The 15336-nt window shown below is 46.2% G+C and overlaps 1 protein-coding gene across 1 annotated transcript in view; it reads right to left on the bottom strand.

The window, feature by feature from the left end:
- Window positions 1–15336, bottom strand: part of SYT9 (synaptotagmin 9) — a 202181-nt gene that overhangs the window by 39784 nt on the left and 147061 nt on the right. Inside the window, exons 5-6 of the mRNA XM_059134964.1 lie at window positions 14623–14794; window positions 12649–12778 (exon numbers count right to left, since the gene is read on the bottom strand). Of these exons, the coding sequence (XP_058990947.1) occupies window positions 12649–12778; window positions 14623–14794 (302 nt within the window). The remainder of the gene's footprint in view (window positions 1–12648; window positions 12779–14622; window positions 14795–15336) is intronic.

Below are 15336 nucleotides of genomic sequence, written 5' to 3'. Positions count from 1 at the left end.
TGGGAGTGGCGCAGCGGGCGCGTTGTGTGGGCCGGCTGTGATTCTGCTGGACTCAGTGTGCGACAGCGGGATCCCAGATTTCCCCTTGTCGTCCTGAGAGTGTAGGGCTGCCCTGAGTTACTATTTCTTTCCCTACAAGGATCCCTGGATCCTTAATCCTGATAAAAGGTTTTGTACGAGGCATGCCCACATTCACACCATACTTGAGAAGCAATGGAACTGTCACATTATCTTTAAGTAGGATCTGAGCCCTTAGTGCCAGTCCTAGGAGCGGCCATTTTGCAACTTGAAGGAACAAAAAACTTAAAATGCAAGTGAGAGATCAGATTCTGTCACTTCCAACTATTCACCTACGAATGCACTGTTGGCTTCACCTGCGGCTCCAGGGGGAGAGGCAGAACTGTAGCTCTGTGGCTGCCTTATGTGCCTTAAGGTCCTGTGATGCCATCTCCCAAGGGCTTCAAGTATCAACACATTCCTGGACCTCAGTGCAGAGCGGAGCCAAACTCCCACACCCTCTGCTTTCACCCCAGATAGACCCACCCTGCCAAGCTGAGATCCTGCTTGCATCCTACCTCAATTCTAAAAGTTTTCCATGAAGAGCTCTGCCATCATTCTAAGAGAAGCCCATCCTGATCCTTGCTTTCACTCTTGGCTTCTTTGGAAGAGGTTGAATCTGCAGTGACAGTCACTACCCCCGGAGGGGAACTCCGTTTATGACCCCTGTATGGAAGCTTCCAGAACTAAGAAGGGAGCACTGGTCACTCCACCTTGCAGTCTTAGTTACAGACCCTAAAGGCTCCATGCCCATCTTCCCCTGCAAATAGGTGTTGCCTGTTCCATTCAGCTCTGCTCCTCAATGTGACCATGACTCCAGGCAACAGAGAGGGAGAATGCAGGTAAGGACCAACTAAAAACACTCCGAATATGCATCTCCACACCCCCTTCAGGGACTTCATTAAGCACTAGTATTAGGAAGGACAATTCCAAATGTTTACATTGCTTAGTTTTAGTCAATTTGAATCTCTTTGAATGGCATTTTGTTGATTGGCTTTATGACCTTCTAGTAAACTTTCTAAATCTGGACACTTACCATCAATATGTACAGTATTTAAGCACACGCAGATCCTCAGCTACCTCATTCATAACTGCTTCTCCTTCTAATAGTCTGAGCACAACTCACGGTACCGCACCCTAAACCTTAGAGTTAAAGTCGCATTTTGTAATTACTCAGTGAGTTTTCCCCCCATTTCCTTATTTCCAAACATTTGAATGATCAATGTCATCACATTTCATGTGCTGAACTTGATTTGAAATGGGGAAAAGTATTTAATTCTACCACCACTGATCACAGGCTTTAAACATATAACTGAGCTTTAGCTCATAAATAAAAATAAAATAAATTAAGAATGGGATTAGACGATAATGTTAGAGTTGCTAAAATACTGTTATTAAAAGAGTAGAGATTTTTATTTTCATTCTTCACAGAGGAATTGTAGCACACGATAGGGACATCAATGGGAAACGAGAGGCATGGGACTGCTCTTCACCCTTGAACAACTGTGCCTTTATCAGCCCGAGGGGCCACCAGTTGCTACGGAGCAGCCCACAGGTCCTTCAGGTCCATACGGAGTTTGAATTTCCCTTTACAAAATAGGATACAAATACAAAAAGAAAGTAGTTTTCCCCCTAATGTTTTTTTTCCAAAGATCTCATCTACTTAATTGAGAGAGAGAGAAAGCGAAAGAGAGAGAGAGGAGCTGGGGGAGAAACAGAGGGAGAGGACAGTGGGAGAGCAGACTCCCTACTGAGCAAGAAACACAATATGGGGTTGATCTCAGGACCCTGGGATCATGACCTGAGCCAAAGTCAGGCAACCCTCCCCCTAATTTGATACAGTAATATTTGTGCCTTATTAGGAGTGGAGAGTCTCTCGTTTAGCTATAACTATTTCAAGAGATGAGCTAATCAACAAAACACTGATGATGTTTCCTTAGGAAAACTTCACTCAATGTCTACCATGTGCCACATACTTTGGTAGGTCCTAGACATACCACAGTGAGCAAGACAGAAGAGCTGATCTCATGGCAGCTTCGAGAATGGTTCTCTTCATTCCAAGGGAACACAAAATGGGTCAGGAGTAGGGTGGGTGTTTACCAGAGTCCAGTCTCTGTTTCAGACAACAGAAATCCTATCTCATATTGCTTACCCAGCAAAGGGAATTTATATGCTTACATATTCATAGTGGTTAGAGGTAATACTATATTCAGGAAAAGCTTGATCCAGCAGCTCAACCATAGGATCAAGGGTCTGCGTTCTTTTTATCTCTCTGTTTTGCCATCCATGGGGTTGAGCTCACCCTACACCTGGATCTTCTAGAGCTGCAAAGGGCCACAGCTGCTGCTGGGGTATATGCTTCTTAGTTTACATCCAAGAGGAAAGATAGCATCTATGTCCAACCACTCACACCAAATGTTCTCCAATGCTCTCTGACTGAATCAGTTTATGCAGTGCTAATCCCCATGGTTGGCTTGACTGGTTTAGCCTGGGAACAGGTCATAGTTTCATCACTAGAAGCAAGGATGGAGTCAGGCTTCCTAGAATCCCCAGTGAGAATCAGAGCTGTCAGAAAGAAGGGCTGATGTTGGGCAGGCAATTAATAAATGTTCACACTGTCTGTGGGCACCTATAGAACTGGGCAAAATTCTTGTCAGCTCTCCTGCTTCTTACTCTTGGGGTATGAGAATTAAAGCCATCTACCCCAAGACAGTTAACTGTCTAAAGAATATGCTCTATATTAACTTGACTTTATTCTTCTACTGTCTTCATTAACACAACTTTACTATTCCTAGAGACCTTTGCCAAGTGAGATAAAACTTGCAAATAATATCATTGCTCATTAAATGGAGTTCTCAAAAGACCATTGGTTGGTTCTTCCTTAGAGAGCATCAAAAGACAAGTTTATACTCCAAAACTCCTCTTCCTCCTCCTCCTCCTTCTTCTTCTTTTTTTTTTTCTTTGAGACAGAGAGCTCACAGGTGAGTGTGTAGGCTGGTGGGGAGGGGGTAGGAGGGGAAGGGAGAGAATCTTAAGCAGCCTCCACACTTAGCGTGGAGTCCAAGGTGGGGCTTGATCTTACGAACGACCCTGAGATCATGATCTCAGCTGAAATCAAGAGTCGGATGCTAAACCAACTGAGCCACCCAGACACCCCTACCCCCAAACTCTTTTGATCTTGGCCTCACAATCCTCACCTTGCTGTGTTTACTTAAACTATCACATCCTGATCTTTACCCAGTTCTAACCAAGCTCCCCTATTCTGTACCAGGCAAGCAGCAATAAACTCAGCTTTGCCCTACCAAACAGGTGATCTCGTGATATTTAGGAAGCAGCATTCAATGGGCGCAGCTCCTGACAGACCTCCACGTTCAGTGGCCTTCCAGATACCCGCCATCCTTTGCCAAGATGCACTATCCCTGCTCTAGGCCCCTTAACCCAGGAAGTTCCCTTTTATCCCCTCTTTCGGAAGTTGGCAGGAGGCATTCATTCTAGCACATTGGTCTGCAGGGGGGAAGAACTGGCCCACTGGCCCACTCTATAAACCATCACCTCTGAATGCGATTTCTGGGGATGGAAGATTGCTGAAGGTCCAAGCCCATTGTTAACCATTTTCTGATTTAATTACTATTCAAATGTGCAGCAGATGCACTCCAGGGAAGTGACTGCTGGGGCGAGGTCATTTTTGAATGAGAGGAGAGTCAAGATGCAGTTGACTTTTTGTTCAGGCAGAAAATGTTATTTTCTAACACATTATTATCTCCTATATCTCTAGAGTTGCTCCCAAATGTTTTCATGTTTTGTAAGATTATTATCTCTACAGATACTCAGAAGAATGCTGAGTTTGCATCCCAGTTAAAGGTAAGAAAATATTTGGTGTCTTTTCTTTCTTTCTTTCTTTCTTTTTTTTGTTTGGTATAGCTAATTCAATACAAGAATGAAGACTTGCTTGGGAGCTACTGAGTGCTCTTGCCTTTGTCTGCTGACTATTTTCCTTCACCAGCTGGAAATCCGATGCCCCATTAACACTAACCATGCCTACTTATCCCAGCGACATTCTGGCTGCTTGTAACAACTGGCACAGATTCTAAAAGGTTTGTTAATGTTTTTCAGATCCCAAATATGTAGGATATCTTCATGTTCTTTGCAATTGGTTTTGCTTCAGTGACCCTTTAGGTTTTATGGATACTAGCATGCTAAATCTCACCAATAAAAATAGTCTATTTTCTGAAAAACAATCTGAATTAAAAGTCCTTTATTTTGTCTAAAAATATTTTTCTGCTATTTTTTCCTCTTTTTTATCATCACAGACACATGGAGCGAATCATTACATTGTATAAAACCACTGCTAATGTGTTTCCCTGGTGAGAAAAGCCAACTATGGACTCACATCCTTGTCCTCCCGATCAGTTCTCATTCACCTGTTTACCACTCATCATAGATGTCTTTGTGGTGTTTCTGCTTCCTCTGTATCTTATATAAAGAAGACTCTGAAGTACTCTAGCATCCAGCTACCTACTCAGCTTGAGGGGCCTTTCATGATTTACTCTGGTGCCTCATTACTGTTCTGAATATTTCTCAATTGCACTCAAAATTATCACCAGATGGCAGTTAAAAAAACACAACTAAAGAAACAATAGGCCCCAAATGGAGTCAGTTGTGCTAAAAGCCCCACATCAGCAAACTAAGACTTAATACCTAACCTAACTGTAATTTCAACCTCTCCCAGAGGTTGTGGGTCACATCCCAGGGATGTGACCTTTAACCAGTCAATCCGGACTGACCTGGTCAGCACTCATGACGTAACGTGCCCAACCCCTCTCTCCCCTCAAAGGAAGGCAGTCTTGCTGGAAGCAATCCACTCTTTGCAAGAACAACTTGCTTGCTTCACCTCCTTCTGCCTCGAGAAGGCTTTCACTCAGAGCTCCTTTCCATCTGCCAGATGGGGTGCTGCCCAATTCATCAATCACTGGAAAAAGTCAGTAAGATCTTTAAATTTACTCAATGGAATTTTGATTTTTTAAATGGTGGGAACAAAGGGAGGAAATGACCTCTTCTCATATCCTTCTCCTAAATGGAGAAAAGTTAATCAAAACTTGGAGTTTAATAAGGGCCATTTTCATTTGAACAGCCCACTGCAAATTCAGCGTCAGTACCGTTTACTTCTCGCCCTGAACTGACTTCTACTTTGGACTCTGTTGAATGGAAAATTGTGAAACTTTAGAACTAAAGGAACCCAGATTCTTCCACTATATGTCTCATTCTTTCATTTACTCATCCATCCATCCATCCATTCATTCATCAATACTATCAATACGTATGTGACAGAGGCAGTTACATCTGCCAATCACGTGGTTCCAAGCAATGAATCCATGCCACGTATTCCTATAAGCCAAGGGCAAATAACACAATGTCAATCATCAGCAAGTCCCTCATGAAACAGGAATCTGGAAAGCCAGGACTTGTTGAGAGACAGGAGATACATCTAAATTCCAAATGTTCCCATGTTGGGAGGAAACCCTGGATGTCTGAACATAAGGCATAAGTGGAGAGGAATCATGCTGGATATAAAGGATGTGTAAGCACAAGGAGTCAGAGGTGCCCCCCCCAACCCCGCTGAAAGAAAGACAAGATATAGCTTCAGTGACCCAAGAGAAATCATTTTAGGTCCCCAGCTGTTTTCCCTGATCTACCATATCAGCCCACTTCCTGCACAACTTCCTAGGAGGTGGCAGAATTGGAAAGAAATGCAAAAACCACTCGTGTCTACCAGATCAGGAAACAGCCTGACCATATCAGAGACCATCAGTCACTGGTAAAACCCCCAGTGCTGTTTCAAAAGTAAGCAAGGCCCTGCTCTGTGCTCCAAGATAAGGAGCCCAAGACTCCAGTCGGCTTATATTGCTCTTGTGGCCCAGGAGCATGCCCACAGCCCCTTCTCCTTGTCTGACAGTTACCTCTGCTTCACTAGCTGATACATCAACGTATCAGCCCCTAGAAGGAGCACGAGCTTCACTAACACAGGATGAATGTATAGGCATGTTTTCTAAGTATGTCTGCACAACCCGTGTTCGCTTTTACAAGTGAGGACAAAGCTCCCCTCAATATTCATCCTAAACTTTATTTAACTTATTTTTCTTTTTATCCTAAACTTTAAATAAAAAGAACCTCCTCATCCTTGCTTGGTGGGGGAGGGCTTTGGAAGTTATGCTCTATGATCTTATTTGCTGCAAATGAAGTTTGCTTCACGTGACCACCCCCCAGGGTGTAGTCTCCATCTGTAAATCACCAAGGAGCAAACTCACATGAGTTTAGTTACAGAAGTTTCCACTAGCTGGGAGGAGAAAGTAGTCAGTCTTTGGCAGAAGAGATAGGGAGAGGGGAAGAAAGGCTCTCATGTGAGGTCCTGATTTCACCCCTCAGGCCCCAAATCCCAAGTTTCAGGTGGAGGAGGCTAAAGGTAGATGTGGTCCCTCTGTCAACACGGGGCCAGAGGAAAACAGAGAAATGGCCCCATGGGGTGCCTGGCTGGTTCAGTGGGTAGATTTGTGTGGTTCTTGAAATCGGGGTTGTGAGTTCAAGCCCCACACTGGTCATGAAGCCTATCTAAAAATAAAATCTTAAAAGAAAAATGAAAATAAATGGTGACATAACTAAATGAGCATGCAGAGGGTGCCTGTAGTGTCATCAAGACTCCTGTAGCTCCCATGTGTCCCCGATGCTTGCAGGGTGTGGAAAGGAGGTGACTGTTGGCTGCAGGGTTCCCCAGCAAGTGGGGAAGTGACCCCATACCAAGGCCTGCAAAGACTTCCCAGGTTTCCTAGGCCAGGCATCAAGTGAGAGACAGACCTCAGAGATCTATAGGGCTGGTAAGAGCCAAATCTGGGTTGGGTTAGTCTTGAAGGGGCCATACTCCCAAGAAGCAATCATGCCTGGCTTGTGCTGTGAGAACAGGTCACAAGTTCCATGAACACAGATCCTTAGCACAGACAGTGACAGTGGCATCTGATGGCCAAAGACAAGAAAGACGATATCCCCAGTGAGATGAAGGCGTGCAGTCTGCCCCTGCCACTGCGGGCTTCCCTACACCTGGACACCAGCTTGGGAATGATGAAGGAGAAGAGGCCTTGAGGAAGAAGGGAAAAAGCTATGGTAGAGAATTTGAACATGACATTTGACTAAATAAGCCAGGGAGAAATAATCTAGAAAAGACCAGAAACATTAATTAGCAATATCAAGATTTTTTTTTTTACTTCCTGTTCCTTACCAGGATAGTATTCGTTTTAGAGAATAAAGATATTTACATTTTTGTACACTATTTTCATGTACTTTAAAGGCTCCTTGTTCTCTCAGTTCCCACCCAGACCAAGCATCTTGTTTTAAGACACTGAGAGCTTCTGTAGGATTATGTCTGGGGGAGAGGAGGGTCACAACATGGGGAAGAGACTGTGCTAGCATGTAGCCCTCCAGGTGCCACTCCTTATTGCCTCCATTACTGCCCCTGACACACGCATTAGGCTCATGCTCACGGACCCAGTTCCTGAGCCACCCCTTCCGAAGGCAAAGCATGTGATCGCCAGCCTCAGTTCATTCCCTACTTATCAGAACTGGATTCATGGTATTTCCAAAGACCTGCAAGGGGGCTGCTATAGGCGCCTCAGCTCCTTCTGAGTGGCAGCACTTTCCAGCTCTCTCTGTCCTGTCCCTCAGCCCACAATCCACCTCTCCTTCCCCCCAACTCCCCACAAGCAGTCTCAGTTTCCTTCTCTGCTGGTCTAGTCCTCACTGGCATCAAGCCCTGCAATAGACCCAAACTCCTTTGATAAGAACCTGATCTCTTGCTCAGGTCTTTCCAGCCAATCCCTCCTCTTTCTGGAGAAACACTCCTGTTTCCTCAAAAAAAAATTTTTTTTTTTTTTTTAATAACAATTTGCCCAAAGCGCTAAAGCCTCTTAATTCTTCACTTCAGGCACTGGCTTATATTTCTATGACCTCTGACCAATGGCAAAGCAGGCCAGGGGAGACCCAACCAGGGTGATCAAATGGGAATGTGTGTACCTCAAAGACTCCAGGCAGGCTCTGCTGGGCACTTGATGAACACTTCCTAGAGCTGGTTCAAGGGCCTGTTCGGGTAACTCCCAGGGGAGTCTGGGTAACTGATGCTTGCTTTAGATCTAGAGCTGTAAGTTTAGTCCTTGAAGGAGGCTGCAGAGGGTGGTTGCTGAGTACTGTTCAAGCCACACCTGTCCCTCCGACCCTCAGCTGTATGGGACTGTTTAACTCTGAGTCGCTGGGGGCCCTGGGCTCAGCGAGGTGGCACTGTAGACCAGCAGACCAGCCGGGAGCAGAACCCCATTAACCTCAGACACGCATATGTATGAGATGCTGAGCATGGAAAGAGGAGACTTATCCACACCTAAGCACAGCTTGAGTAGGACTCTGGCATTTAGAATCTTATCTCTCTGCCAGTCAGGATAATGTTGCTGATCTTCACAATATATTCTGATTGGATATTTGTCTTCTCACTCTTTTAGAAAAGTAAAATTTTATTTAGCCCAATAGTGCCTATGTCTGGGCCTCCCATGAGCCCAGGTCACTACTCGACAGTACACAGGTTATGCGGCACTATGGTGGGAAGCGATGAAAACTGGGAACGGTTTTGATTCCTCTTGCTGGGGTTCATGATGGAGGCCAGCTCCACAGACAGGAGGATGGGAAAGGTGCTGGGATGGGGCCAGGCCAACACCACCTTCTCTGGGATATACCGGCGAGGGGGCTGCGATGGGAGCTCCAAGAGCTCGGTCCCCTCCCAAGGCCCTAAAGAGGGGCTACTCCTGCCCCCAGGTCCTGGGCAGCCAGCTCTGGGGAGTCTGCACTGCTTCCCAAGCCTTTGACATCATGGACAGTAAAGGGAGCTGTACTGGCTGACCTTTGAGTGTGCAGTGAAGCCATCCAGAAACTCTGCAAGAGAAATGGATTTTTTAACTCATTGGCTTTGAAGACTCCATCTGCCACCTGCCCTGGCAAGGTCAGGGCGTGTTGGAGGCAGCCTGGAGTCGGCTGCCAGATCTCTGCAGGACTCAGGGTTCAGCCCTGACCTGGTCCCTCAGCCCCCAGCAGTGAGGAGCTTCTGCCAGCTCAGCCTCCCTCTATACTAAATCCTAACTACCCCATATTCTCTCTCTTCCCTTTTTCTCGTTCATTCACACCTGCATGCTTATATACACATGCACACACACGGGACTGGGACTTAATCACTATTTTTGTCTCAAAGAAGAACATTTAAATATTTGTAGAGTGTCTAAGAAGAGAGGAGAAGAAACAGAACTTCAGTAGGAGCATCTGTGCCCAGTCACGCCTCAAATGACCCCTTCCCTGGTTCTGAGGTGATGGCTCCTCAGGATACCGGGGAAGGGGGGACTTCAGCCTCCCTTTCATGCTCTAGGACAAGCACTGTGGATGAGAGTCCCATGAGGACACATGGCAGTCCCTCCCCAGGTGGGACACACATAATAATGACCATGACAGAGAACCTCATGGAGTGTTTCTTATGTGCCCACCACTGTGCTCCCCATCTAGCCATTAGACTGTTTATTCCTCATAGCCTCCCTTGGGAGATACATGCTATTGTGGCCACCGTGCAGATGAGAAACTGAGAGTCCAACAGAAACCCACAGGTTGTGGGCAGCAGCACAGGGATATGAACCCAGGCCCATCCCAGTGAGCGTCTCCACTCTCGAGCTCCAGTCCTCCTGCCTCCATCCTCACAGCTGTCCACACGGCGCGGTGACCTCTCCAATCCTGCTTTTCATCTCAGCTGGTACTAGTGCCCCAATTCTGCTAGCTGCACCTTTATTTTTAAGAGGGAAAGTATGGCTTCTGCTCTGGGGATGGATATGGAGTCCGAGACACGTACTTTGAAGAGACAGGATGCCGTGGGACAGAGAGACTCTCACCTCCCAAAGGTGCCTGGGCACGTGGTTCCATGGCAGCAGGTGAAAAAACCCCATCACGCCAGCTAAAGCCATTCTATGTGCTGCAACAAATGACTCCCCAAGTTTCGGTGGTTCAACCCCAAAAGCAAGGATTTCTCACTCACACAGCTGTCACACACACATTTGTGAAACGCCAAGTGCTCGGAGTCTAGGGACTATCTCCTAGGTTTGCAAAGCCAGACAGCGCTTTTTCCTCCGCTGCCAAGGCAGCTTCCAAAGCATGCTTTCTAGACTTCCCATTGGGTACCATTTGTGAATGGCCACTCGGGGCTCATGTGCAATGCCCCACCTCTCTTTCCTCCCCAGCAAGGGTGTTGAGAGGGAGCTGCCTATGCACCAAATTGGGGCTCTTGTCTCAGCCCCACACCACACTCCTAAACCCCACTCCTTTCCCATCCTGTGTCCTGAGAAACGGAGAGCTCTGGGATACTCTGAGACCCTCCAGATTACAAGCAAGAATTAAAGTCAGCAGAGACTCTATAAGTGTGCAAAAAGTCTATTATAATTGCCCAGATGGCCATGCTACCAGCAGATGGAGGTGATTATGAGTCCCTACACGGTCTCCTCGGAGAGCCCCACCAAGAGCTGGAGAAGCAAGGGGCAGCTGGGTCAGCATCCCTCTCCTAGTTACTTCTCAGGTGGTTCGCAGGGATAGTGGGTCTCCCTGAGGGATTAATTTTGAATCCAGGAAAGAAAGAGTCCTAGCTTTGATGGCCCAGGGCAGAGGTATCCACAGGGACCTGTAAATTAGGGGACCTTAGGTGCTGCTTGAATACACCCAATGGTATATAAGTGCATAAGTGCATAAGGCCTACACTGCTCTTCTCCTCCCAGCACCGCCTCCAACAAAAGGAGACTGTCCCTTCCTCCCCAGGCCCACAGCCTCTCCACAGCTGCCCAGCAAGCCAACTTCAGCCTGGCTCTCCTGACTCTCAATGGCAGCAGAGCCCATACTGATGAGGCTCTTGTCTTGGCTGCTCAGGTTGACTTCTGAGAGAATAAGAGGAAAGTTCTCTGCCTGGAACCCATGCTCCTTGGAGTCTAGGTTCCCAGGGGCTCCCTGCCCTTCCCTTCCCAAGAACAGGAGGAAGAATGCTACATGGACAATCTCACCTCCCTCCTTTGCACTCCAGTAGCACCTGATGTGGATGTTAATGCTTATGACTGGGCATTGTAATGATCCGTTTGCCTGCTTCTTCTGCCTCTCTGGTATCTATAAGCTCTTTGGAGGAAGGTTTCTTATTCCCATCTGTTTTCTTTATCCAATATAGCATTTCACTCTCACAAATGTTACCTAATGAATGCAATTTGTTTTTGAGAGAATGAGTTAGTAAATAAATAAGAGAGTGAGTCAATGGGCAAAGACAGATGGGGGGGAAGCATAAACGAGAAGTAAGTGACAGGGAAGGGGATGGTGAGTGAATGAAGGAAGGTATGGGGCAGAATGATGACTCACTGTATGCAAGGATTCACTCCTCTCTTCTTCCCTCCATACAGAACCCAGGTTTTCAGTTGGGCCTATTTCCACCCAACAAAAGCATACATTTCCCACATGTGTCCAGACGACTGTTCTGTGACTAAGTTAAATACAGGTAGATGTGTTGCAGGAGACATCAAGGAAAAGCCTTTAAAAGAAAATGTGTGTGCTTTTTGACTTTTGTCTCTTTTCACCTTTCTGTGACCTGGAAGATATGTCATGGTTGGAGCTTAGCAGCCATGTTATTCAATGAAGTAACCCCAAAAAACAAAAAACAAAAACAAACCTGTACTGTGACAGTGAAGCAGAAAGACACAAGTCTAGGTCTCTATTGATCACAGAGCCACTGTAACATCCTGGATTGCCTTCTTCTGGACCTTTAAAAAATTTTTATTTTATTTTAAATATTATTTATTTGTTTATTTGTCAGAGAGAAAGAGAGAGAGAGAGCGAGCGCACACACAAGGAGGGGGAGCAGCAGGCTCCCTGCTGAGCAAGGAGCTGGATGTGGGACTCCATCCCAGGACCCTGGGATCAAGACCTGAGCTGAAGGCAGATGCTTCACAGATGGAGCCACTCAGGTATTCCTGGACCCTTTTTTTTTTTTTTTTTTAATGTAAGAGAGAGATTTCCATTGCATTTGTTGTTTTTGGGACTTTTGTCACATGTAGTTGAAACTGATTCTAAGCAGCTTGTCTAGGATCACAGGTTAATGCTAGAGCCGGTCTTGGAATCTGGGTCTCTGTTCTCCCAGTTTCAAGTTCTCTCTGATGCTCTGCATACACCTCCCTATGGCAACCTAAAACTCCACACTCACCTAGATCTTGCAGACACCTTCCAAATGTCAACCCAAAGCCACAACACGGAATCAGAGAATCCCGATCATTTTTGAAGACAAACAAAGGGATGAGTGATCAATGTTCAAAACCTACTAGATGGATGGGGCGCATAGATTCAACCTTAGATTGAAGGCAATTTCCAACAGCACAGGAAAGGCAGCCAGAGAAACCCATCGAAGATCATAGACCCTGGTAAACTCACACTTATGGTGGCCCCTGCATGTCAATAGCAAAGCATTTCTTCTTCCACAAAGTGCAACATGTGGGAGTAGGTTCTTACCTCCACCAGGGAATGCCAGTGTGCAATGGGCTTCCGAGGATATGACAGCATTTCACTCCAGTGGTCTCTGCCCAGCCTCTCAGCTTCGTTGCCTACTTGACACACGCCGATGATCTCATTATGACCTACACTGTGAAAATGGCCCACAATAATTTTTTCTTAAAATTCTGGTATATAAGAGCAACAGCTACTCAATTAAACTAGTAGGAATGAGGGGAAGGGTGGTTGTTTTCCCTCCCTCATTTAAAACTATAGGACAAGTTCAACAGCCAATAGAACTTGGGATCCAGTATTGTACTTAGGGGCACAGAGAGGAAGAGTAGAGTGTGGCCATCACACACCGTGGCTTTTGTAACATTGGAATGACTTAGCTTGTTCCTGATGCATGCTAAGGATGACAACTCTGGTTGTCCATCTTTGGTTGCCCATCTTTGCTTCTTTGAGCCTACTTGATTTCCTCCTATAGAATGATACTGAGCTCCTGTAACTTCAGGGTTAATATTTCTGAAAACTTCAGGTACATCCCTGACTTGGGACAGTTTTTCCCCCTTAGCAGTTTTTGGTTAGAAGTCATCTGACTAACTAGAATGAAATCCTTTAACTCTTTGGGATCCAAACTCATGGGCTTTCTTTTTCCTTCCGGCAAAGATGAGTGGTTTTTCTCCTACTTGAATGTAGGGAGTAAGGGTGAGACATGGGTAGGGGAGTGTGAAGGATATTCAAGTCCACACTCATTAAAATCAGTTGTATGCAGAAGCCCCATGAATTCTGCCATGGATTTTTCCAGGCAGATTCATGAGTTTACTGAGAATTGAATTGAAGCAGAGCTCATATAATCAGATTTGTCGATGCGGGAAACTTGGCAATCACTTGAAAAAAGCTGGCCTAGCTTTCCACGGTTGGTGGGCAATGGCCCCTCCTGTGGGCTGACACTATTGGTGTTGTGTTTCCTGCAGAGAAGACAGGATAAGGTCTATTGCCTGACGTGGGCTGTCACACCCCTGGGCCGCTGAGCTAAGCCATGTGTTCCCTGGGTTGGGAGACCGTTCTGCTTGACCTAGGCATCTGCTAGCAAGAGTGTTTGGGGGTGCTGAAGCTGCCTTACTGACATTTCAGGAGTATGTGGGAAAATTCTTAACTGCAAATAATATTTGTAAGATTATATTCGAAGTTAGAATGATTTTTTTTTTATAATTGTGCCCAGACCACGTGGGAGGTTTCCAATTAAAAAGAGACTTTGCATTTCAGTCTAATGACTGGTTTAACATGTCTAATTCCCTGTTGGTACTTCCTTTGCATATTAAAATGACTGTTTTTCAAATCTGTCCTTTAAATACACAATTGGCTACAATGCAAGCTATAAATATCTCTTCTGTGCTGTATTAATTAGAAAGTCGAGCATCTTATACATTTTAATGTACCCTGTCATCCATACTGATTCTAGCATTTTCAAGAGAACATTTCTGTTTGCTTTCAGACTTAAGTGGATGGAAATGATCTTTATTAGACACACTGGGAGAAGGGAAAAAAAATAACAGAGTTATGTATTTAGAAATGTTGGTGGTGTGGCTAAAGGAATCACGCTGCTATTTTGAGTGGAATCTTCCCACAAAGGCCAGGCAGGATTGCGCGGGAGAAGATTAAGACCTGTGGGGCCCCCGTTTCCCAGGGTGAGATTCTGGGGGGTGTGCAGGGATGCGGAGGGGAGGAGGATGGAAGGAGGAGAGGATGGGGAAGGAGAGAGAAATGGAAAGGGGGACAGTAAAGCAGCACTTGGGTAATAGGACTCTTCAGCATGGTTTGGAAAATGCCGATTCCTTGTCAGTCAGCTTTCCCTGGGGCGCTCCCCTGACTTATTTCCAGCAGCCTGGGATGCCAGCTGGGCATCTGAGGCCCCATCCCCCCCTGCCCTCCCTGCCCTCCCTGCCCCAGGTGCAGCCGACCTGCCCTGAGAGAGAGCTCCAGGCATCTCACCGGTCATAGTCCATGACAGCTATGGCCAAGTGGATTTGGTCAATGTTCTCCGGAGGGACGTCAAAGACTATGGCTTCGTTGTAAACAGGGTTCAGAGTGTTCCTCTTGGTGGATGTTTTCCTCTTCTTCAGTCGTCTGCCATCACACATCAGCGATACTTTCACATAGGGATCTGTACAACCAGGGGAAGCGGGGGGACTGTGAGGATAGATGTGGGTTCAGGGGGCAGTATCCTCACAGTGGGGTTCCAGAGGTGGTGCAATGATGAACTCCCTTACTCACCTGGGGCCTGCAGTTTGAGGATTTTAGTATATGTGCTGCCGAAGCGAGCACGCTGAGGATTTTAATTAATATGATGCCTGGGCAGCAACGACAACGAGAGTTAGGATAATGAAGGCATTCATTCAAGAAAAAGTACAGGACTCTGTCTCCTCAAAGTGTGTGGAATTTAAAAAGAACGTGAAAACATCTGTTATCAAATAAGAAAACGTTCCAGCTAGGCCTGCCTGGCTTTAACGGGGAGAGACGCAAAAGTATTTTCAAGACAGAGGAAAACAGGCTGCAGGCCCTGAGCTCTGAGCCACCCCAGAGAATCTTCCTAGACACTATGTCTTTGGGAAAGGGACAGGGAGAACACCTAGATGACAGGGAGAACTTTGGGGATTGCAGAGCTGCCCACGGCAGCATGGCAGGGAAAGAAACAACAATGGCTTG

The sequence above is a fragment of the Mustela lutreola genome, chromosome 1 (genome assembly GCF_030435805.1).
Source record: "Mustela lutreola isolate mMusLut2 chromosome 1, mMusLut2.pri, whole genome shotgun sequence".
NCBI lineage: Eukaryota > Metazoa > Chordata > Mammalia > Carnivora > Mustelidae > Mustela > Mustela lutreola.
Note: the sequence above shows the minus strand (reverse complement) of the source record. Positions and strands in the feature narration are given on the sequence as shown.